The sequence below is a fragment of the Scedosporium apiospermum genome (genome assembly GCF_000732125.1).
Source record: "Scedosporium apiospermum strain IHEM 14462 chromosome Unknown SEQ_SAPIO_0086, whole genome shotgun sequence".
Lineage (NCBI taxonomy): Eukaryota > Fungi > Ascomycota > Sordariomycetes > Microascales > Microascaceae > Scedosporium > Scedosporium apiospermum.
Genome location: NW_015971787.1, coordinates 1047778 through 1071391, shown reverse-complemented (window position 1 = coordinate 1071391; position 23614 = coordinate 1047778). Strand labels below are relative to the sequence as shown.

The 23614-nt window shown below is 51.9% G+C and overlaps 6 protein-coding genes and 1 pseudogene across 6 annotated transcripts; 3 read left to right on the top strand and 4 right to left on the bottom strand.

Annotated features, from left to right (window-relative positions):
* Positions 1-1575: 1575 nt before the first annotated feature.
* SAPIO_CDS2540 (Alternative oxidase, mitochondrial) lies at positions 1576-2760 on the top strand (the record flags this gene model as incomplete). The annotated part of the gene is made up of 3 exons (XM_016785530.1): positions 1576-2041; positions 2109-2534; positions 2615-2760. 3 exons carry the CDS (start codon positions 1576-1578, stop codon positions 2758-2760), a joined length of 1038 nt encoding a protein of 345 aa, XP_016644906.1.
* Positions 2761-2909: 149 nt separating this feature from the next.
* SAPIO_CDS2539 lies at positions 2910-3188 on the bottom strand (annotated as a pseudogene; the record flags this gene model as incomplete).
* Positions 3189-4310: 1122 nt separating this feature from the next.
* Positions 4311-4994, top strand: SAPIO_CDS2538 (Bisphosphoglycerate phosphatase; the record flags this gene model as incomplete). The annotated part of the gene is made up of 2 exons (XM_016785529.1): positions 4311-4335; positions 4663-4994. The coding sequence occupies 2 exons, from the start codon at positions 4311-4313 to the stop codon at positions 4992-4994; spliced, it is 357 nt and encodes a 118-aa protein (XP_016644905.1).
* Positions 4995-11106: 6112 nt separating this feature from the next.
* Positions 11107-11774, bottom strand: SAPIO_CDS2537 (uncharacterized protein; the record flags this gene model as incomplete). Its single annotated transcript, XM_016785528.1, has 2 exons — positions 11107-11216; positions 11576-11774. The coding sequence occupies 2 exons, from the start codon at positions 11772-11774 to the stop codon at positions 11107-11109; spliced, it is 309 nt and encodes a 102-aa protein (XP_016644904.1).
* Positions 11775-12902: 1128 nt separating this feature from the next.
* On the bottom strand, positions 12903-14530 carry SAPIO_CDS2536 (uncharacterized protein; the record flags this gene model as incomplete). Its single annotated transcript, XM_016785527.1, has 4 exons — positions 12903-13624; positions 13889-14093; positions 14172-14421; positions 14505-14530. 4 exons carry the CDS (start codon positions 14528-14530, stop codon positions 12903-12905), a joined length of 1203 nt encoding a protein of 400 aa, XP_016644903.1.
* Positions 14531-15177: 647 nt separating this feature from the next.
* SAPIO_CDS2535 (uncharacterized protein) lies at positions 15178-18532 on the top strand (the record flags this gene model as incomplete). The annotated part of the gene is made up of 2 exons (XM_016785526.1): positions 15178-17494; positions 17562-18532. The coding sequence occupies 2 exons, from the start codon at positions 15178-15180 to the stop codon at positions 18530-18532; spliced, it is 3288 nt and encodes a 1095-aa protein (XP_016644902.1).
* Positions 18533-18981: 449 nt separating this feature from the next.
* Positions 18982-22655, bottom strand: SAPIO_CDS2534 (Sodium transport ATPase 2; the record flags this gene model as incomplete). The annotated part of the gene is made up of 4 exons (XM_016785525.1): positions 18982-19548; positions 19632-21127; positions 21249-22134; positions 22422-22655. 4 exons carry the CDS (start codon positions 22653-22655, stop codon positions 18982-18984), a joined length of 3183 nt encoding a protein of 1060 aa, XP_016644901.1.
* Between the last annotated feature and the right edge of the window lie 959 nt (positions 22656-23614).

Below are 23614 nucleotides of genomic sequence, written 5' to 3'. Positions count from 1 at the left end.
ATATTGTCGAGTTCCACAACCACAATGCGCTCGATGATCGCCAAAACTCAGTAGATAGGCGGCCGACAAGCCGCCGAGAAATAAGCTGACCCACAGGATCCTTAGCCAGCATTTTGGCAAAAGTCCAAACTGTCGCCAGCCATCCACCATCACGGAGTTGAGCATGGGAGACATAAATCACCATGACTGGCTTGTTAGATAACACACACTTGCAGACTGGAACTTCTCTCTCCAATCTTGTGTGAAATGTTATGAGAGATCGATGTCAACTCTTGCGATGACCATGGAAAAGTGTTGTGCAACTACCACTTCTTGCCTTTGAACAAACACTTCTCCATTGTGATTCAAATCTCCAGTCTCTTTGCAAGAGTCTCTTCATAGACTACAAGAAAAAAATGGGGCCCAGAATGCCACTCTACTTTTCTTTGTCTTCGCAGATCGGAGAAAGAGGAATTGCACAATGCCATTTCCACTCAAGACTTACTTCCTTCCCCTCAGATATAGCTTATTTCTGGTGCCATGTCACTGGCCTGTCTTATTTGCAGCGCAATCGAGCCAACCATGCTCATCCAGCCAGCCACAACATTTGCTGGTGATAGAAAACGGGAGCTTCACTGCCATTGGAGTATCCTTCGTTTAGGCAAACACCATTCGCAATCAGTTGTATCATATCTCGTGCACTGGGAATTGAAGATATAACTATCCCCTTCGTTACCATGGATCCATTTACATTTCTCATACAACCCAAGTCGAGCTCATCTTCCCAAACATCTTCAGAATACAAGAGCAAAATGCCAGTGCAGGATGTCCGTCACTCAGCGGAACGGTACTTATCAACATCCCGATTCCCTACAAGTCTATTATGGTAGCTATATCTTAACAGCATCTAGAGGGGCAAGAAGTGCTAGAACATGTCCGATCTTACCTCGACGAGATACACGGAACTGCTAATGCTGCTAAGGCAGCAATCAAAGCCAAAAACACTAAGTTGGCAACAGAGCTGAAGGCTAAACCCAAGGGATTTGTTCGAGAATGCTCCCAGAGGAAGCCAAAACTCACTGTCTCATCGGTTCCGGTAGTAACACACCCGTACCGCCAAGAGACATTACATATCAGTATTCCTACATACATATATTATATGATTACCCCGCTCTGATGTTTCAGCTGGGGTGGTGCAATGGCTTTGCTTTTTCGTCTGAAGCTAACGATGCTTGTGCCTTGATCCGGGTTCCTGGACCGTGTGAGCCTCCCCTAGTTCGGGGAATTTGTTGAGGGTGAGATGCTTTCCATGTGGACGCAGCAACGGTTATCAGGTAATGATCATATCATGGTTACGCATCCACTCGCCGCGTCTGTTGTGACCCACTTCTTGGCGCTGTACAAGCCATGCTTGGAATTGTTTGCACGTTAATATCAGATACTAATTCTGTTCGCAGACACTTGTATAATAACAATATTGTTGTTGACCTATTTTCAACAACCGCATCTATTTCTATATCTTTACCAAGTGTGCGATCCAAGCCCCAATCGCCTATAGAGTATTGGTTTTGCTTAGTTACGATCCTTCAGAACCTCATGATTCGTCGTCGACTATTACTCGGCCACCCGGCCAGGTTGGGGCTCGCCTGGAAAGCCAATTCAGCCGATTTGGTCCTTCCAGCGAGGTCTTATTTCAGAGGCACCACAGTGTCAAAGCTCCCCCGAGCCTTTTCTACCACTACGTCATCGCGCCTTCGTGACTTCTTTCCCCAAACAGAGACGAAATTGATCCGGAAGACGCCGTCAGCCTGGCCGCACAAGGGATGGACCGACGAGCAGATGTTGAGTGTGCAGGTCGGCCACCGCGAGCCGAACAACGTTGGGGACTGGATCGCCTGGAGGCTGATTCGGCTTGCGCGCTGGTTCATGGACAAGGCAACAGGGTTGAGCACCAACCAGCAAGTTGATAAGAAGAACCCGACGACAGCGGTGCTGGCCGAAAAGCCACTCACTGAGGCTCAGTGGCTCGTGCGATTTGTCTTCCTAGAGAGTATCGCTGGAGGTTCGTCTTTCCCTCTTCGCGCATATCAGCAATTGACTGACTGACTTTTACTCTTTACGATGTAAAGTCCCAGGTATGGTGGCAGGCATGCTTCGTCACCTCCATAGCCTCCGCCGCATGAAGCGTGACCAAGGCTGGATCGAGACCTTGCTCGAGGAGAGCTTCAACGAACGGATGCACCTGCTGACCTTCTTGAAGATGTGTGAGCCTGGATGGTTCATGAGACTCATGATCCTGGGAGCACAGGGCGTCTTCTTCAATAGCATGTTCCTATCGTACCTCGTATCTCCGCGTATCTGTCATCGCTTCGTGGGCTACCTCGAGGAAGAGGCTGTTCACACGTATACGCGCTGCATCCGCGAGATGGAGCTGGGGGCCACTCCTAAGTGGAATGACCCCAATTTCCGCATCCCAGACATTGCGGTTGAGTATTGGAACATACCGGAGGGGAAGCGCACGATGAAGAACCTTTTGTTGTACATTCGGGCAGATGGTACGCCATATATCTTCCAGATGAAGCCTCGTAATGGCGAAGTTGTTTGGACGATGTAAGGCTAACTTTCGTTCTTGCAGAGGCGGTTCACCGAGGCGTTAACCACACGCTTAGCAACTTGAATCAAAAAGAGGATCCCAATCCGTTTGTCAGCATCTATAAAGATGGAGGCAAGCCTGAGGCGGCTTCGAAGACCGTTGGCTTCGAGCGATCCGAGGTCATTTGAGAAAATCATGAGCGCCATCTGGTCGCGACAGCGCTGCAGGTTGATGCAATACATACATTCACACATAGTCAAGGATTATGCGAGGCATCTCGCAATGAATATAAAAATTACTATCTATCCTGAATCCCTAACGCCACTCATGCTGTCTTTTATTCCTTCATACCTTCTCCATGCCCATGTTGATGGACATGCTCTTCATGGCTGTGGCTCTCGCCCTGATGATGCGGGTGTCCCTTGTGATGCGATGGGTCGTTGAGGTCAAGACTTTCACAAATCTTATGGTGCTCTTCGTGGTGTTGTTTTGATGCCGGATCGTTCTCGTGGTGCTTGTGGGCCTCACGGCTCTCAACATCAAGGGTGTTCTTGTGGTGTTCGTGACCCTCCCCGTGCTTCCCTTCGCCATGAGGGTGGGGTTGTCTCTCAGCCATTTCGGAAATTGAGGTGTGTTTTTCCCTTAGCTAAGCTGTTTATTCAAGATGCGATTCAGATTCGAAGGGATTGCGTATTTTGGTACTTTTATTGCTGTCCAACGAAATGATTTCAAAAGCGACGATGTCGGGCTCTAAGACAAGGCCGTATTGTAACTTGGAGATTATAGCATGGGGATGGGACAATCAGACCAGATCCAGATGCCTCTCTTTTATGTGTTTCGGTACGTAACTTTTTTTGCTCTGGAAGCCCGGGCAACTAGTACCATATGATCGGAACATCGGTCCAGGAAGGGAACATGAAAACCCGATATCTTAGAATGCATGATTGTCAGGATACACTACTATTTTATGATCATGATACTTAACTTCTTATCTGAATCGTTCGATTAACATGTACCAGGTACTGGCCTACGACAGATGAGAAAAGACTACTCCAGCAAGACGGCGGCACTACCAGCACCTCCCCTAGCCGGCGCTGTGGTCGTTATTACTGGTCGCCGAGGTCGCCTTCGTGATACAAGTACTGTGTATCGGGCCTGCGCATCGGGGACCGATTGTGGGTACTCGTGTGGAGCGCAGCGGAGGCTGCCGAAAACCTAGTTTAATATTCCGGTTCGGAAAGTTTTGCCTGTAACGAGCCTGGCTCACCTGGCAGGTACACCACGCCCACAGGAAGATTGCTCCGGCCATCACGTCACAGTAAGGTTTTTGAAGTACCGCGCGGCCGTCATGTTCTGAATCGGATGCCAGGTGCAGGTCCCTGGACAAGGTGGATGGACTAGTTATGGATGCCGGGAATAGGGAGGCGTGATTTACCATGCAACTTGGAAAGTACAAGTCCTGCCATGGCTTCGAGTTCTCCATACAACAGATCGGGCAAACGGCCCGAGGGCAAGGAGAGTAATATGTTGCCCCGAAAATCACTAGTTCGTAGCTGTACCTCTTGTGACATTGAGGATCAGTTCCTCATTGTCAAAAGGAGCAGGGCGATTTTTCATACCAAATTAACGCACCCAAGATTCGGGAAGCGGTAGCACATTTCTTCCATGGTCCGTTAATTTAGCTTCCAGGAGTCGGTCCTGCACTTTGGACCCTGCCGTCTCGTCAACAGTCCTATATATGACATCTAGCTCCTTTGGTCTCAGTAGGCCTCCAATGCCTAATACTCTGGTCGACGTCATACTGAAGCCGTGTCCGGTGGCTAACGTCATGTTCTTGACGCATATAATTATAATAAGTATGGCAAACGACAGCCTGTTTTCCAGGAAAGAAAAAAAAAATGCTAGACCATAACAGAACATAACCAGCTATTCTTAATAAGATATGATGTTTTAACCCAGGACACGTCCCCGATACCCACGCTCTAATATATAAGCTTGTTCTGATCCATCATGGAGAATCTACCTGGAACCTAGAAAACCACTTCACCGGCTGGGCTGATATTGACCTCACCCTTACCGGCGTGTCGCAGCCTCGCAGGCCGTATCAGCGGGCGAAATTCCCAAGGCCGAGGGCTGGGATTTTGACCTGTGCTACACAAGCGTGCTCAACCGCGCCATCCACACGCTGTGGGACATGCTTAATGAGATATATCGCACCTGGTTGCCAGTCGTCAAGGATTACCGCCTCAACGAATGCCACCACGGCGCCTTGCAGGGACTGAACAAGGGCCGGGATGGCCAAGCAGTACGGCGGCGAGCAGGTGCTGATCTGCTATACCGCCAGCTCTGGAACCCTCCGACCCTCCTGGCCAGCGTGCCGACCGTCGCTATGCCCATTTGCAGCCCGAACAGATTCCCGTGACCGAGTGCTTGAAGGACGCGGTCGCCCGTGTCGTGCCCTACTGGAACGAGACGATTTCTCCCAGCATCCGCTCGGGCCAGCGCGTGCTGATCTTTAAGGTCAATCAATCAGTGATCCCCTTCGCACATTTGTTGAATTCCTTGAAATTGACGTCTCTTTATCCGCGTTTGCTCGAGGTCCGTCATGAAATTCCATCTCTCGAAGTCGTGGTATTATATATCACGCCTGGACCAGTTGGCGTGTACTATCAAATCTCTTCCTTGCTATTACCTGAAGCTCCTTTGAATCCCTCTCGACCACTCTTCCAGCGAACCCTATCAATCTACTCTCTAGAGGCGTCCGTTGCTAGATGTCTTGAGGGGAGTCCTTCACGGGGCTCTTTCTTCTAGATGACTGGGACTTGTGCTAGAACTGAGGTCGACGGGTGGGGATCGTTACCGGGGCCGGTCTTGGCGGGATTGGAGTATTATACCTGATTGACCTATGTGGACCGGAAACATTACCGACTGTCAGCTGCATGAGGCTCGCGAATTTGTCGCCAGGCCTCCACTAATATTGTCCGATTCGCTGACTTGGCCCTGGACGTTTGCCATCTCAGTATCATTACGGGATATATAGACTCAAACTTGCAGAGGATTCTTCTTTTCATAGTGACCTTGGTCCAGAAGAGCCCACTCGTCTGTGTTGCCAGCAGTGACTGGTATTGATAACACATAACAATGTTCCCGTCGTTTGTCCGGCCCCCTTGAAGGAAACGTCATCCGTGATCACGCCCTGACCCTATCTAAGGTGGTGAGCCCTGGGGGGAGGGGGAGGGGGGATTATTATAGATGGCATCCCACCCAGGATGCTCGGGATGTTGGCAGTCCTTTCAAGACAGTCCAATGTCAAACCCGCGCTATACAGGAATAGGAACTGAGATGGCTCCGTATGCGTCGTGGATAAAAGGGCGGTCATGTTGACCAGAAAACAGAATGAGGAGAAGGGACGGCAGGCTATAAGAGCTGGGTCGCCAGCATATGGTATATCTGGCCTCTTCCCATAGTCTATAATGCCATCGTGCAGTCCCTTAGAATTCGTTGAGCAAAAATCATGTTCATCTCGGTCTTGGAGAAAAAAAACAGGGCACTGCAGAACTCTCCCGATCATCAGAGGCTATTCAAACTTCAACCGCACCCGGAGGCGGGCAGGCTATTGTACCTCTGAGCACCAGCTTTTTCCAGAAAGAATCAGATTCGCAAATGGCCCTCATCGGAAGTTCACGGCACGGTTGAGGAGATCATAAGTCGTGAAGTGAAAAAGAGAACATTCATCAGGCGCCCGAGGATGGGAGGGCCCTTAATAATCCCAGGTTGTTGGCGGAAGATTGGATTTGTCTCAACACGACCATGTCAGGCATAAAAGCCGACCCCTCCGTCCACATCAGATTGCATTCAGTTCGAATGTCCCAATGTCGCTGCATTGCGCGTGCTCGGTTGAAGATGCCAATGTTGCAACTGTCAAACAAAACGAGTGCCGCGCTGTCATACGCTGCAATGCTGATCTTGGGCGTTCCAGTTCCCTCGAAGGCGGCGGTAGTCGCAGCCGCACTATGACCCTTAACGAGCTTGGTCGTTACTTCGAAGGCCGGATCCGATGATAGACTTATATAAACAATATATAAAAGTAGAGAATTATATCTCATAAGCATGGGGTATATATGTAAGATAGGTTCAAGGAGGGCAACATCGGCGCCGTTCCGTGGGATAGTGGACAAGGGATATGGCTGAATGAAGAGAGGATGGGCAGGTCGGGAAGGTATGCGTGGTTTTATAGCTCTCGCAAGACATGATCACGAGCAACTCATCTCCATATCGATGGGCATGATTCATGCAGCACATTCACTAATCGGTGACGATGCCGCTCAGTTGGCACAAACAACATCTAGCCTAGCCGGGAGATTTGGCTTGCAATTGGATGAAATCACCATCGCTTCAATGATTTCATCCATTCGTCCCCAATGAAGTCAGTACCTAAAGTTACGTCTCATAGTTTGCTCGCAGCAGAGACGGGCCCAAGTCAATCTCAAGTGAGCTTTACGCGTTCCAAACTCTGCCAACTTGACAATTCCAGTAGTTTTACCCCCAACCCATATGTTTCCTTGTTTGTCTGCCCTAGATAGTTTGGGCTAGCTGATGTTTGGTGGCTATGCTATTTAGACACTTCGTAGGCAGCAATCAGGCTCTCAATGCGCATAACTGCGTTGTAATCCTCCACGTGATTATGATGTTGGTTCGCGAAGTGTAAAAAAGGCGGTGGCTTTGCTTTAAGACGGATGGCTTTCCCAATCGCAGGCTTCCAACCCCATGTCCCAAACTTTTATATTAATGCATCGTCGGTATACCTACAAAAAACATCTCCCAGCAAACCGCCGCTTCACAAGATGGATACAGTGCCATCGTCGTCGCCGCCCCTCGATATGGAGCCTTCCACAGGGTCAAGGGACTTTCTTTCCCACATGCCTCTGGATATCATGTTTATTATCAATAAACACCTTCCCCAATTCTCTCGCGTTTGCCTTGCCCTCTCAAGTAGGAGCCTTTGCACAGCGCTCTATCCATCATCCGAGCTCCCTTCCATCACTGCCCCGGAGAAGATGGCATTGCTCCAGCCATTGGAGAGGAAAATCCCAGGCCGCTTCTTTTGTTTCTTCTGTAAGAAGCTCTGCTTCTTCGAACAGAGTGTTGGATGGCGAGGGCAGAAGCATCACGAATGTCCTCTGACGATCGTCCCCGTAAAGGAGTTGCGGCCATATGTTCTCGGGGGAGAAAACTACTACGAGATGTATGATGGAAAAATAACGGGAAATATGTTCGAAATCGCCAAACTGATGGCGCTTAGCCGGTGGGAGCCACCGCAGTCGCACGCATGGGCGAAATCTCGGCGCCTCTTCACAGATCGAGTAGAACTGTGCTTTGGGGAAGCCTATCTCGCAATGAACCGGCATCTGTATGGTCCGGGATACGGGATTCAACTGGAGCGGAGCAGCACTCATGAGGCGTACATTTCCAGGAGGTTCAAGGTTCGTTGGGCCTCCCGCCGCTCTCGGCGAGGAGGCCCTTACACCGGGCCCCAGGACTTACCCAACGCATCTTCACACAAGGTTCACTTCACAAGAGGCATGCGTAAACGCACGGGATACCAGTCTGCAAATGAGGCGGAGCTGTGGAAGTTTCACCGTCGCCTTCAAGCCAAAGTCATTCACGATAACCTCTACCTCCACGTATTACACAGCATATCGGCGCCTCGGGTTTCAGCGGAGCAATTCAAGTATATCCTTAGAGACTGCGGGTTGCCAATCTGCCGACACCTACAACTGGCCTCTAGTAAGAATTACACCGCTGATATCCCCGGGCTTCAGGAGGCCTACAATCATGCTGCGAGTAAACGAAAGCAACCCGTTTTCCAGTTTCACGACTTTGAAGACGAAGTTCGATCCTGCACCTGCTGTTTCACCGACTTTGCCGTCTCACTCCAGACAGGTGATGATTCCCGGGGCTGGAAACTGGAGCTCTCGACGTACCACTTTCTTGGGAAGTGCAGGACTCCAAGGGACGTGGAGTGGAAGGCCTTTGTTAGTGTAATTTCCCGGGGCGATCTTCATCAAGTTCGGCATCTTCGCGATACCGAGCCTAACTTGAATTTGGGTATGATACGAAAGCAATGGGATGAAAGCTGCGGTGTACCGGTGGATGGTGATGGCGAGGCGAAATGGGCCTGCCCCCGGCAGAACCAGTATTCGAATTTCTCGGTGTTATATCGTGGGGGTTGGAGTGGATTCTGACCTTAGGTAGTGGGAACTGGGAAGTCTGACAAATCTACTTGTAAGATCCCAGGGATCAGTCGGGGAAAACATTCGCTATGTGCTAACCACTCTCTAGCATGTGTAAAAGGTGGGTTGCTACCACTGTTTACTCATGTGGGTAGAGTAGGGCATCGACATACTCCTTGGACGTCTGGAATGCCTTAGCAATCCCTAGACTAAAGAGGTTCCGAGCTTCCCGGACCTCACCGAGAGGTCAACTTGCGTATACTATGCTAGAATCATATCTCACTCAACATTATTCTCCGTCATTCCTCCATCATTTCTCTATCAAGTGCCTACTGTGGGAAACTTGACCTTTTGATCTGGGAGCGTAATAGGTGGCCTATCTTCCGGGATCCTACAAGAGCACGTACAGTTCCAATTCTCCTGGGCAGTGCAATCACTAAAGAAGGTTAGATGTCGGCTCAACAGGCACCCTGCAGTCTCAAAGCAGGACGTACAAGATCTCCTGGTCAGGTTGCAGGGCGCAAAAGGCCTCGCCGAAGGTTGCAGCGCAGTTTTCGTCCGTAAAGGCTCGGATCTTGCAAATATTCGTGCTCCCGAGAGTAGGGCATACGCACTACAGGACGCGGTTAGTCACCTATGAAGTTCGGAGCTGAGATATGGACGTTGCCAACCAAGTTCAGGGGGTAAGGGTCCCACTCCGGGTACAGCTTGGTGACGCCGTAGGTGCCGGAGGTCTTGCGGCAAGTAGGATCCGAAAAGTTAGTTCTAGTCTCCGGATTGACGCAGGTGCATACTTCGATGAAACCACCAGACAGATACACAGGAGGCTAGTACCAGAAATGGGACGTGGGCTCAGTTCTTTTGACTAACGGTAAGATGCTTTGTGATACCGCGATATGTGCGAGAGATAATGGATACGCGGCTGCGAGTTGGCGAATTTGTTTCATCGTGGGTGGCTGGGGTTATAGACCTTCGGACGGGGCAGAGAGAGGAACTCAACGATGGCTAAGACAGCGACATGATACGCAATGCAACACCACGAAGAACTCTCAGGGTGGGTGCGACCACGAGTTATATGATCGATGAGCAAAAGCACTGCTGGAACGCGCTGCAGAAAGAATTGCCTATTGTTGAAGGGGTTCTTCCGGGCAGTCGGCTGTTCATGAACGGCGCCCCGACTAATCAATCTACGCTAGGCCATTCGCCAGCGAACGGCGAAATTGAGCCATACAGGGTTCTCGCATGCCGCCGAGGACGAATGATCCACACGTAGCTGACTTGTCAATTCAGCTCTTTAATATATATGTTGGCTACTGTATGAATAAAAGCAGAGGATGCTTTGAGGTCTCGGATATATCCGGTTTGCGATCTAACTGGGCATTTAGGCCTACGAAAATATTTGTTTGCAGGTATCTCCCGTTTTCTCAATATGCGACTCCGTTATTTGGTTCCGTCCTTTTTCCATGCTGCTATCAGCGGCGCCACAGTTCGGCAAGGATAGTTTACCAGGTCTCCAGCGTCACCGAGTTCGATATAGCTAGTTACTTTACTATTAATGTGCTGCTATAGAACCCGGTTCATTGGCACCACCGCATTTCGGGATCGAAGGCCGCCATGTGTGGTTGGCACAAATCTGCCAACTTCGGAGCCATCTAAACCCAGCCTTCGTGAATTAAAAAGGAATAATAGTGCGCCGCGAATGTCGTTCTTGTCGGGTCTCGAGTGGATGTTATAACATGGCTAGGCGAATACAGCTGAAGCAGGAGGGTTTATGGAGCCTGATTCGTCTGCAGAGTTGCATCCATAAGTCTGAATCAAGGGAATCTCAGCAGGGTTTGTCTGCTCTTATCCTTGGCGGGTAAGGCGGGTCAATATTGGTCCGAGGAAGCTGGGCAAATCAACTGACCCAAGTTATTTATATTTATATTTCTATTCTCATCAACCCTGCCGTATCCGCTTCCGCTTCCGCATGGTCGCGTGCCTCGTCATCGACTTCTTCCATCACATATGATAAGTAACCGACTCGTCTCTCTCTGTTTTACGCAAAGAAAAGAGCCTCCCATAATGGATCAATCTTCCGTTGCCGCCCCTCCCATGCCGACCCCCACCACCGAGAAGACGACGACAGCCGAGACAACCGCAACAACCCTGCCGATAATACAAGAACAAGAGCAAACACATTTGAAAAATCATCCGGCATCGTCCCCGAGAGAACAAGCATACTCCCGCCCCAACGCCAGCGACCAGTGGAGCCTTAAGAGCGTGCTTTCCACCGTTGGCATCATATTCCTCTGTCTCAGCCTACTTCTCATCCCGGCGTTCCTTGTCACGAGGAGTAAAGACGAGGGCCATGACCATGCTTCCTCTACGAGGCGGCCTGATACCAGCAATGTCGTTCCTGCTAGATCGGCCTGGTTCATTCCAATTTTCGTACTTGCCTGGGTCGCGTCTCAATTCGGCGTCGCTCGATTGCTCGGGCAAGGGATGCAAGCGATGCAAGGACTCGGAGTCCAGCTGCGGTCTCCGCTATTGCTAGCCGTTGGCAAGGCACTCCACGTCAAAGAACTAAGCCTGATTTCAAACTGTACCGCTTTGTCGCTTCTGATCATTGCATTGTCGGCTTTCTCCAGGAGCTATGGTTGGCAGGCCGCCGGCCATGACATGTGTAATCGCACTGGCCTGGACCAGATGGTATACAAACCCATTGTGGAGCGCCGGAGTATGTGGTCAGTCTTCTTCGCGTGCCTTCACGCCGTGGGCCAGCACGTACAGATCTCAGCACTGTTGTTTAAATATGGTGGCGGATGGATAACCATGAGGGGGTTTGTTGTCATGGTCGTGTCGGCCCACGCGATTCTTGGCCTGATGGTATTGCTCGGCCTGTGCCGCTTTGCAGTGGTCATGCAGAACGCGTCGTTGCTGATATTAGGGGTGCATCTGGTATCTTGGCTCGTTGCTAGGGCCGACATCTTCTCTGGTTTCCTCGGAAGCAGGTTTGACCCTGAATTTCGGCTTTTTCGGACACTTGGGGAGTTGGTACTCTATACGTTGATTCTATGGCTGGTGAAATCGGCCCCCGTGGGCTTGTTATGCGAGCCTGATAGTTGCGGGAGTTAGAAAAGCCGGCTAAGGTCTCCGATTGATGCATGATCCAATAGAGATGTGGTTACGATTTTTGGTGAAAGGGCGTGGTTTGGAGGTCGCAACCCAGCCTAGCCTCCTTGGAGTTTGGCCAAGTTCTACTTAGTTAATCCTGGAGCTTCTAGATTTTAACGCGCTCACGCGCTGCGTAGAAAGCGCAACAAGAGTCTGTGCCGCCGAAGCGGAAATCGTGGGTTTACGATGGGGCATTCCGGTTTCGTTTTATCGATTTCTCAAATTTTACGATAGGTAGTATTGAGAATACTATATGGGCGGATTAAAACCAGAAAGATGGACGGCTTGAAATCGCCATCTCCACACACTTCAGTCTTGAAAAAAAAGCATATGTACATCGAAACAGTTATTCCTGCCACAGCTAATATTATTCTCAGGATGAGACGTGCGAGACTGCGATCTCTCACCACTGAAAGAAACGAGGATGGGAATCAGGGATCGAAATGTTGGTAGCCCTGTACCAGCGCCATTCCAGCATCTTCAAAAGTCTTGCACATCGTTGACGTCCATCAACCACTCGCATTCGTTCTCTGCCTCCAGAGAGATAACGTCATCAGGATGGAGATAACCATCAAGAGCAGTACTCCTCATGGCGCACGTCATCACTATCCTCACCTGTGCCCCCGACGGGCCCAACCAATTCAAAAGAGGGATCATACGGGAAGGGAAGCCGTTCTGAATCTGCACTACTTCTGTGGCCTACATACCCACTCCAGAGATCCACTAAGCGGTCCTCGAGGAATGCTTCGCAGTCTCATCGCTCAGCTATGTATGCACTTGGCTCGCTGGGGCATTGATATGCAGCTCGTCGACCAGAATTGTGTCCGCGATGCGGGCGAGATGAGCGGTTATGACCCGACCGCCCTCTGCGCGTTGCTTGGCCAACTCTTAGGGAGCGTGCCAGCGGGAGTGACGGTGTTTATTATTCTTGACAACGTCTCTCACTTTGAGTCGACCGCGTTTGGGTGGTTGGATGACATGCTGGTCGTGTCTTCGCAGCTCAAGGGGATCGTGATCATCATCGATATCAGCGTCGCGCAGAAGACGGACAGGGCTGAAACGGAGTTGTTGAGGTCCTCGTCACATTGGCCATTGATGAGAATCAGATCGGATTGTGGGCCGCGATCTCGTTCTGTGTCGGACCGAAGCCATACTAGGAACCTATCGGTGGCCAAGAGCCAGTTTGTGCGACGAAGGGCGGACTCTTGTAGGTCACCACTTTGGCGTAGGACATGTTCCATGTCGTCTGCGACATGGCCAATATTCGGTAAATGGGAAATTGCCATTGGTGTATTACGACCGCCTATGACCGGATCGATGTTGATAATATCAAAAATCTGCTCTATGCTGACTTCAATATGGAGATAGGGAACAGTGGGCTGAGGGGATTGAGAGTAACCTGGCGATGGCGGTAGAGCCGGGTCGTAGTACGAGAGACTGGAACCGGTGATCTGTCTCGTTATATGCTGCGCCTGTAGAATATTTTGAGCAAACAAATGGAACACATTCGTGTTCAAAAAGAGGGCCTCCTCAATGCGGCATGTATGGACGCTCGCTTCGATATTGATCATTCTCCTCTCCATCGCCTCAAATCTGTCGCCGAGGGATTTGAGGTGTTCGCTGCCTTCGCCGAACTTGCGCTCGATGCCTTTTATCGCTTCTCCTGTTTCGACGACAGTGTCTTGTATTTGCGAATTCCTTTGGTCTCGGAGGTGCCTGGTCCGAGTCTCCACGGCATTGCATGCTCTGTCTATCAACTCGAGGGCTTCGTTTATCACGACGGCCTCTTGTTCTGGGTGTTGACGCATGAATTTACGAACGCCTACGGCTCGACCGTCAACCCAATGTCCATACGTCGAGGCAGAAGAAAAAGAGAAAAGAAGGAAAACGAGGACGTCGAAAGTAAGCACGGAGGAGAGAAACACACCTGATCCTTTCTGTTTGCGAAGCAAGATCCTCAGCAACATGGCAATCTGCCGCAATAACACAGAGTAAAGATCTCTGACTCTCGTGACGAGGACCTCGTCGGCTCCGAAAGACAAAAGGTCATTACATGCCCGCTCGAAGATGAAGGGGATATCCCCCAGTGTCTTGAGGATCCTTTCTTGGTTTTCGATTCGACGCTCGATGAGCTGTTAATGTCAGTTTTAATCTGTTAGCTCGAGGAGTAAATTGATTACGGACCCTAGGAACCACCTCTAAAACAATACCTTAAACACAAGAGTGAGCCCACCTCTCAAAACACTGAGGCCGTCCTGCTCAGGTACGACTTGAGAAAGGGCCTGGAGCGTCTTGATAGTCGCCATGTTGCGTAGCACCGCTCGTCCTTTATTTGTCGCTTTCATCGCATATGTTTCTTTCGCTGTCTCGATGGCGGCCATGACATCCTCCCAGCGGCATGGCTGAGGCTCCATACCAGGCTCGATGGTTTCCCAATTATTCAGGATCTCCTCGAGATCACTGGTAAGAAGTAAAGCCATTCCATCTTATCAGAATATTTTTCTTCTCATTTTAAAAAGGAGGAGCTAAATGGTATCTGTTACCTACTGGTGCGGCTTAACTTCAACATATTGACAAGTCTTCCTGTCAAATTCAGCCTCGGTCCCCTCCAAGGCAAGTGCAGGCAGCCTCTTTTTCCCTTCTGTTTCTTTCCAGTGGTCGAACGTAGCTATCTCGCGGTCATCTCGCAGTATTTTCGTAAGAGATGAGGGGAGAAACTCCCTCTTCTGCTGCGATACCCACGGGAGAGGCATAGCGGCATAGCTATTCTCCGGACATGAAACCAGATAACAAGCTACTAGACTTATAGGTAAATTGATATGGCGAAGGAGGAAGAGATGGCGAGAAAACAGGTGAAAGCGAGAGCGAGAGGGAGATAGCGAGAACAGATACAATCCGACGATGCGGGCTTACTTCGATGAAATGAAAGGAGACTTGGACACTCGACAGATCACATCTACCCCGCTCCGCAGCCTTGCCAGCAGCGCATCTGGGTGTAGCTTTCTCTTCTCTCGTTGGCTCGTTTGCGAGTTGGACTGTGGCTTGGGGACGGGGTTTTATTTCGGGGTTATCCGTTGGCTTTCTTTCCTTCCAGTTCATGGATCGCTCTGATCCCCCTTCCCCCTTTTCAATCCATTTTCTGCGGCGTATTTTTCGTCTCTCGCTCTCGTTTCACGCCCTTGCTCACAGAGAAATCTCGTTCGTTAGCCCGATAAAATGGCATCTACTTCAGTGGAGACGGATCAGGGAGCTCCCATCTCGCTAGTAGATCTAGCGGACAAGGGCCCCGATGCTGAAGCCTCTCCCAAACCGCCCGAGTCGGAGGCACCGACTGACACAAACTCCTCTACTCCCCCACCTCACCATAGCCGGCTCCTTACACCACTCGATATAGCCGACGTCAACGCCGCATCCATCGCTACGGAGGAGCAAGTGATATCCCTGGAGACTTCTGACAGTCCCCCTTCCGACCCCGCTAAGGCAGATTGCGTCTGTGCAACCACAGAGACCGCCGCTCGTTGCGCAAACAGCTGGCTACGGCTCGAACGACTGATCAGCAATCTCGAAAATCGCGTGCAAAATGCCGGCGGAGGCGGCTCTAAGAGTAGTGGCCAGGGACAGGAGCGACCATCGCCCACGAAGCCCAACGACGACGCGGCAGAACCGCCGAAGCTACAGACGAAAATCATTCCCAAGATCCGAAAGTGCACTTTCTCGCAGTTTGTCAATCAGTTCGCCTCGGAGGACACGCACGCGATAGAGGTGCTCGTGACTGGGAGTCGATTGGTCAAGGAGATCTACGATGAGTGGGAAGAACGATGTCGTCTCGGCGTTGAGGGTTACAGCAAGAAGGACGACAATGAGAAGCCCTCGTCACGAAGGTACGGCGCCAATTCGACTGAAACCTGGATACACGGAGTCCGCATTCGATCTCCCAAATTGATGGAAATCTTCGACAAAGTCACGGATTATCAATGGGGCACGAAGCCTCACACGTTCCTTCGCCCGTTCCGGTACTTCATACATTTTCACGACAAGCTCAAGGCGAAGCTAGAGTGGATGGAAGAGCACATTAAGAACCTTGATTCAAGCGACGACGCTGCAACCGCTTCGAAAGAGACCAAGGGTGAAGAGGATGTATTCAGTTCGGAAAGCGCCTTGGAGGAGTTTCGGTGCTACATCAAGTTTGCCGAAACTGAGATTGTGCCATCGTACTCTGCCTTCGAGGATGCCGACTTTGGAGCTTCGAGGAAGATCAGGTACCAAGATCTATGGTGCCTGTTCCGACCGGGCGAATTGATCTATATCCCGCAGAGTACTCTCGTCAACTTGTATCATACTGGAGGTGTGCTCGATCAAGCCGCGAACAATTCTTCCACCAAAGGCCACGGCGCAACCACTCTCCAGCAGGTGTGGCGACTGATCCATACCCAGCCCACACACGGGTGGGAGTATTTGATGGAAGAGTTCGACGACAATGATTACTTCCGGGCGTCTTGCCACTACCTCGACTATGATGGTTCGACATACGCAGGGGTTATCTATCCTTTCAACATCCCATATTTCAAGGACAAGAGGGACATTCGTGACCTCCCCTTCTATCCCATCCGCTTTGCCGAGGATTGGAAGTTGTGCCTCGCCGAGGGACGACGTTGGGGCGCAAAGTTCACCGAGTCCGTCACGACTCACCCCGTGGGTAGTCAAATTGTGCAGCCGGTCAAGAAGCCCGACCATATTGAAGGCGACGTCATCATCGATTTCCAGGAGACGTTCAACAACTGTCCTGAATGGAAGAAAAATTTTGCCGACGAAGAGCCCATGGCTGTTAGTCGCGGAGGCTTCTATGCAACGATGGCTGGGAACCATGCCATCATCACCTGGTCCGATGTCCACCGCACAAAACAAGTTTCTTCGTTTACCGAGGCTGTGGTCGATGAAGACAACATCGACACGATTGAACATGACATATTCCTCTCCAAAAGCTGCTTCTTGACCCGCAAATCGCAAGCTCTGAAACCTATACCCACTGGGGATGATCTCGCGTTGTTGCCACGCCGCTTGTTTTCTTACGCCATTAGAGACCGCGTATTCGTTCCCATTAACGTCTACGATTTAACGCCTATAGAGCGACAGGCTGACGTGTTCGACAAGCTCGAACTTCGCCCCGAGCATAAGCGGCATGTTGAAGCCCTCGTACGCACACACTTTAGAAAGAACGAGCTGGACGCACACGGCGAGCTCCGGACCCAGGACCTAATCCGCGGCAAGGGAAAAGGTGTCGTATTTCTTCTCCACGGACCTCCCGGCGTGGGGAAAACGGCAACAGCCGAGGCCATCGCCCAAAAATTCAACAAGCCACTGTTTCCGATTACCTGTGGCGATCTTGGCTTTTCCCCTCGGGACGTCGAGGAGAAGTTGACCGAAGTCTTCCGGCTTGCGCACCTTTGGGATTGCGTCCTGCTTCTTGATGAGGCGGATGTGTTTCTCTCGGCACGGAATGCCAACGATGTGAAGAGGAACGGCCTCGTATCAGGTTGGTCAACGCTGAGATAATAGAATGTTTAGGTCTTATATATGCTAACATCAAGACAACGCTTTAGTGTTCCTCCGCGTTCTCGAGTATTACAACGGAGTCCTCTTTCTCACGACGAACCGCGTTGGGAAACTGGACGCCGCCGTCACTTCTCGTATCCACTTAATCCTCCACTACAAGCGTCTCAAGGGCCCCGAAATCCTCAGCATCTTCAAGCTTAACATTGAGCGCCTAGAGCAGATCGAGCAGCAACGCCACGAGATGTTCAAGGAACCCAAGCTCTTCATCCTCAAAGAGGAGATCCTTCGTTTCGCAGAGGAGCACTACCATGAGAGCGAGCGCTCGCGATCGAGAGAGCGTTGGAACGGAAGGCAGATCCGCAACGCGTTCCTCATCGCGACCTCGCTTGCCCGGTACGAGGTGGAGAAGCAGGGTCCGGGGTTCCAACCGCAACTCCGCGCTTCGCATTTCCGGGAGGTGGAAATGATGACGAGGGAGTTCGATAGTTTCCGGAGACGTCTTAATATGGGTGACGATGCTCAGGCTGCAAGGAGGAGAGGAGAACGAGATGATAGCTGGGACGAGGCGGAGGATCTTGATGACAATCCTGTTGCTCCGCCGTTGAGCCACAGTAATAGGCCATACCAGCCACCTCTGGGTATTAGTCGAACGGGCAGCAATTTACGCGCTGGATATCAGCCGTCTCCTCGAGGTCTCTCACCTCACTCGACACCCACGCGGGTTCCATTGAGTGGCACTTCGCCCTCAGCTCCAACTCACATGGCGTCCGAATACAGTCACGGTGGTTATCCTATGACACCGCCGATGCGATCACAAGACTCGTATCAGCGATCACCGAGGGAATCTCATTTTACGCTATACTCCGCGGCTCCGCCGTCCTCTTCCCATCGAGAATACCACAATCCGCCCATGGAAAGGCAGACTGCGATGCCGATTTCTGACCCTCCGGAACTGCACCCGAGGGACATTCCCGTCTTCAGCACGCCGGGTAGGACCTCGCCAGGAGGTGGTGGCTGAGGTGCTTGAGGTTTGGGTTCGCCTGAGAAAAAAAAAAATGATTGGAATCGGTAATCTGTCTTTAATTTCTCCTTTTGCCCTCCTCTTCTGGTTTTTTTCGTACTTTATACGAGTTTGTAATTATGAATCATTTCCTTTTTCAACATCACAGGGTGGCTCTCCTGTTGTCTATTATGAGAGACTTTATCACTTGCTAGTGATTTAGTGATTTTGACATGTCGGTCATGTCTGTTTGCTTGTCATAAATGTCTGTTCCATTACTTTTATTATCAAGATATTTTCATGCGATACAAAGTAAATTAATGCCAATATCACAGGATCGTCACTCGCGATCATAAAATGTGAACCAAGATGTGAGCCCACTTCATTATTCAACCTCTACACCCATCTCCCCTCTTACCAACATAACTCATCCATACCACGACACTCATGACGGTTCACTTGGTGCTCTAGACCTGCTCCGTGCCCGTGCTCAAATAATCCTCCTCATCACCCTTCTTCGGCGCCAACCCATGCCTCCTCAACCACACCCTCTTCCCCCACTTATACGACTCAGCCGTGGCGAAGAAGAACAGGTTCGCAATAACGACAACAGCCCACTCCCACGTAATACCCTTATGCATAAAAACAACGGTATTGATAACAGGGATATACAGCGTAGCGATAGTAATGAAGAAACCCACGGTAACAGACCAGAACAGGAAAGGGTTGCTCCAGAGACGCAGGGCCCATTGGCGCGGGCTCTTAGCGATGCCGTCGAAGAAGGAGCGGCGCGAGTCGACGAGCTCCCAGGCGAAGAAGAGGAAGACCCACATCATGGTCGTGTAGCAGGTGGCGCGGGCGCGGAAGACGTCCTCGCAGGAGTCGCTGTACTCGAGGTTGCAGTCGTGGCCGAGGTTGCCGTCGTAGAAGCCGAAGAGGACGATGACGAAGGAGCCGAGGAGGCAGGCGGCCATGATGAGGCCGTAGCAGACGAGGTCGGTGATGAATTCGGGGGTGAAGACGCCATATTTGAGCTGGGAAAGAGAAAGAGAGTTAGTATTTATTGTTTCGATACGATTGGTGAGGGTAAGAGAAGTAACTGGGGAGAGAAGCCTACATTGTGAGGAGGTCGGCGGAGGACATCAGGCGACGCCTTCTCGAAGCCAAGGCCAGTCTCGGTAAAGGCACCGGCGACGAGCAACATGAACAGAATCTCAACTGGGGTAATCTGGAAGATGGAAATTCCAGTAGCATCCTTGAAAGCAAGACCAGTAAGAAGCGTAATGACCAAGCCCACGTTGGCGGCAAGCACGTGCAGAATAAACTTTTGAATGTTGTCGAAAATACGGCGACCCTCGTCGATGGCGTTGAGGATGGACGCAAAGTTGTCGTCCGTCAAGATGATATCCGAGGAGTTCTTGGCCACGTCCGAACCGTTCTGGCCCATGGCGATACCAACATCGGCATACTTGAGACTGGGGCTGTCGTTGACACCGTCACCAGTCATGGCGACGTAGCGCTTGCGACGGTGGAGCGCGGCAATCATTCGGACCTTGGTGGTGGGCGAGCAGCGAGCGACGACGAGCGGCAGTTCCTTTAGAGCATCGATCTCGTCATCGCTCATGGCGTCGAACTGGTGGGCGGTCATAACCATGGTGCGGGTGACTTCGGCTGGCATCTGGGCAATCTTGGACTCGGGGGGCAGGATGCTAACTTCGGAGGCGATGGCGCGGGCGGTGTGGGGGTGGTCGCCGGTCAACATGTGCACGTTGATTCCGGCACGGTGGCAGGCGCGGACGCTGGGCTGGGACTCGGGGCGAGGAGGGTCGTAGATTCCGACGAGGCCACGGAGAATGAGGTCCTTTTCGTAGGCGACGCGGTTGAGACCTTGCTTGGCTTCTTCCTCGGTGATGGGAGCGAGACCGGACTTGCTGGCGAGTGCGAGGACGCGAAGACCGTGTCTGGCGAGAGCCTCCATGTTGGCGTGGATATCAGACAGGATCTTCTCATCAAGAGGGACGGGCTCGCCGTCGCCGAGGGCAATCATGGAGCAGCATCCGACAACACGCTCAGTAGCGCCCTTGGTAAACATGTGGATTTCCCTAGTGGGTGACTGAGTATCCTCGCAGACGACAGACATGCGCTTAACCTCGGAATCGAATGGGAGTTCTCCAACTTGCTTCCAGCGCGCGTTAGGGTTCGCCTCCGTCGAGAGCGTCAGTCTGTTCCAGCCGAATCGCGTAACGAACACCTGGAGGGCAACCTCGGTGGGATCTCCGTGGGCGGTCCACTCGCCGGGCTTCTCGGCGCCGGCGTCCTCGATGCGCTGGAGGGTGGCAAGGTTGGCGAGCGAGGCGATGTTAAGGTAAGTCTGCAGGGCGGGCTTGCCGGCGGGTTCCCCCGCGGGGTCGATTTTGTCGGCGACGGCCTCGGCGCCCTTGGGGGATTGGAGGTCCTTAGGCTGGACGTGGGAGGTGAGCTTGAGCTCGCCAGAGGTGGGGTCGTAGGGGTTTTGGCTGGTGTTGACGGAGTAGGTGCCGATGCTGGGGATCCAGGCCATGCGGACGACCATGCGACCTTGAGTGAGGGTTCCGGTCTTGTCGGAGCAAATGTCTGGAAGAGAATTGAAGTTAGAAATGAACAGCTGATGAGTCATGCGGAATATGAAGAGGGGGCAAAAGGGAAAAGGAAATAAAGGAGAGACAGAGAGACGAAGGGAATGAGAAGAACTTACTGGTAACACCGCCGAGTGCCTCCAAGCTGGACAGCTGCCTGACAACAACATTGCGATCAACCATGGCCTTCGTACCAGCAGCCATGGTAATCGTCAAGACAAGAATCAGCGACACAGGCAGCGTACCGACGGCCACGGCCACAGCATAGATGACCACATCACTCCTAGTGCTAAACTTGTTCGCCGCGAGCACAACAATAGCGCAAATGACAGCGATGCCAAAGATGTACAGAAACAGCCTCGACAGCTTTCGCTGCAGCGGAGTTCCGACGGTGACGCCCAAGAAGGTACCGATGATGCCCACGACGACCTGGAAGCCGAAGACGATGTAGGACCAGAGAGTAATCTTGCCCTCGGCGTTCTGGTGTGCGTGGACCCTGCTCCCCGAAGACGCCTCGCGGAGGGCAGCGGCGATGAGGCCGATCTCAGTACACATACCCGTAGCGAAAACAACGCCGCGAGCGCGACCCTTGGTGACGACCGTAGAGCTGAAAGCGACGTTGATGCGATCACCCGGACCAGTGTCATCGTCAAAAGTCATCTCGGGATCCTTCCGGATAGGCAGCGATTCACCAGTGAGCAGGGCCTCGTCGGCCTCGAAGTTGACGGCCTCGATGAGACGCACATCGGCGGGGACGGAGTCACCCATCTTGAGCTCGACGATGTCGCCGGGGACGACCTTGGCGGAATCGATGACGACGGTCTTACCCTCGCGGATGACCTTGGCGGTGGGGGAGGTCAGGGCGCCGAGGGCGTCGATGGTGCGGGCGGCTTGGTAGTCTTGGAAGAAGCCGATGACGATGTTGAGGAAGATGATGGCGGCGAGGACGCCACCTTCGACCCATGCTTGGATACCGAAACTGGCTGCCAAAGCCAGAACGAGGACCTGTAATGATGGTGATGATGTAAGCAGGATGTCTTTGAAGTGGTGATGCAAGACGAGGAAGGAGCTATGACAGTCATGCCAGGGAGGAAGGTGCGATGGACGTGGGGGCACAATCCCCGTGCTTCTGTGCTCTGTGCTTGGGAGGTTGGGGTGGCTTGGACCACGAAAAAGCCAAGACGAAACAGATGAAATAGGGATTCAAACGTGACTAAGAAAACAATGGAAGAGGTAACGGAAGAGGAGTGAATTCGAGGTACGTCGATTAAAACTGAAAGTCTGGGACCTACCAAGGTCATGGCATTGGCAACCTGCCTGATGAAAATCTTGAGGGGTTGGGCATTCTTCTCTTTAAGCAGCTCATTGTGCCCATACTCCTCCGAACGCTTCTCAGCCTCACTGCCATTGAGGCCTGTCTGCTCGTTCACTTCGAGCAGCTGGCAGACCTCGTGGGCTGGCAGTGCGTGAGGCGGCCTCGGCAGAGGCTTGTTAGCCTGGCCGGATACGTGCGGTTGCGTGTCCATTGGTTATTTGTTTTTGCTCTTTCCAATCCGAATGTATGTAAGATGCTTTGCGTTTTGCTTGTGTTGTTTGTTTTCTTGGATTTGTCTTCTTCTTCTTCTCTCACTCTCTCTCTAGCAGAGGAGCTACGGCGAAGCAGAGATCATGCACCTGGGGGACTTGGACAGGAAAGGACGAGACGGGGGGACGGCAGGCCGACGGCTTCGGCATCAAGGTCGTGATTTACGGGATCGCTTGATGAGGGCCAGGTGCTGGAGAGCTAAGCCGAGGCATGTAGGAGAGGGAGAGAGGGGCGGCCGGAGGTGGTAAATGGGTAGAATGGCCTAAGCTTAAAGAGAAAGAGGCTTGGGTTGAACGAGGGGAGGGAAGAGAGGGAGCAGGGAGCTTGGAAACGAGCCAAGAGGAACGGACGTATTTATCTACAAAATTTTTTCGATTTTTTTTCCCTTGTCCCTTCCATATTTCTCTTATTTTCTTTTCTCGGCGGCAAAAAGCCTGGGGTGGTACCTTGGCGAGCTTTTCGGGTTTGGAGCTAGGTTCCCAAGGCGTGAAGTTCGAGAATCGGCGGAAAAGGACTGGACTGCACAGAATCCTGAACCAATTAGCGAGAATCAATTGGACGGGAAGGGAAAACTGGGGGGGAGGGTCCACGGAGTGGAGACTCGGAGGAGGATGGGGGTGGATCGCTGGCAACGAGGGTGGCGAGCAGCCAGCGAACCTGACAAGCAAGGGGGTGTGTGTGCACTGGCTTCTGGTCTGGATCTCGCTCATCGGATTCCGGGTCTGAGAAACGGATGCCAGAGTGACGCTGGGAGAGCGTCTGAGGCCCCGCCGATGGCTTCATAACGTAATGAGCAAGTTGTGGATAGGCTGGAAGGGGAAGATCAAGGATGCAATGGTGATGGGGACCTAGGCCTGATTGGGCAATTAGATGCCGTGATCACGACGAGCTGGGGAGACT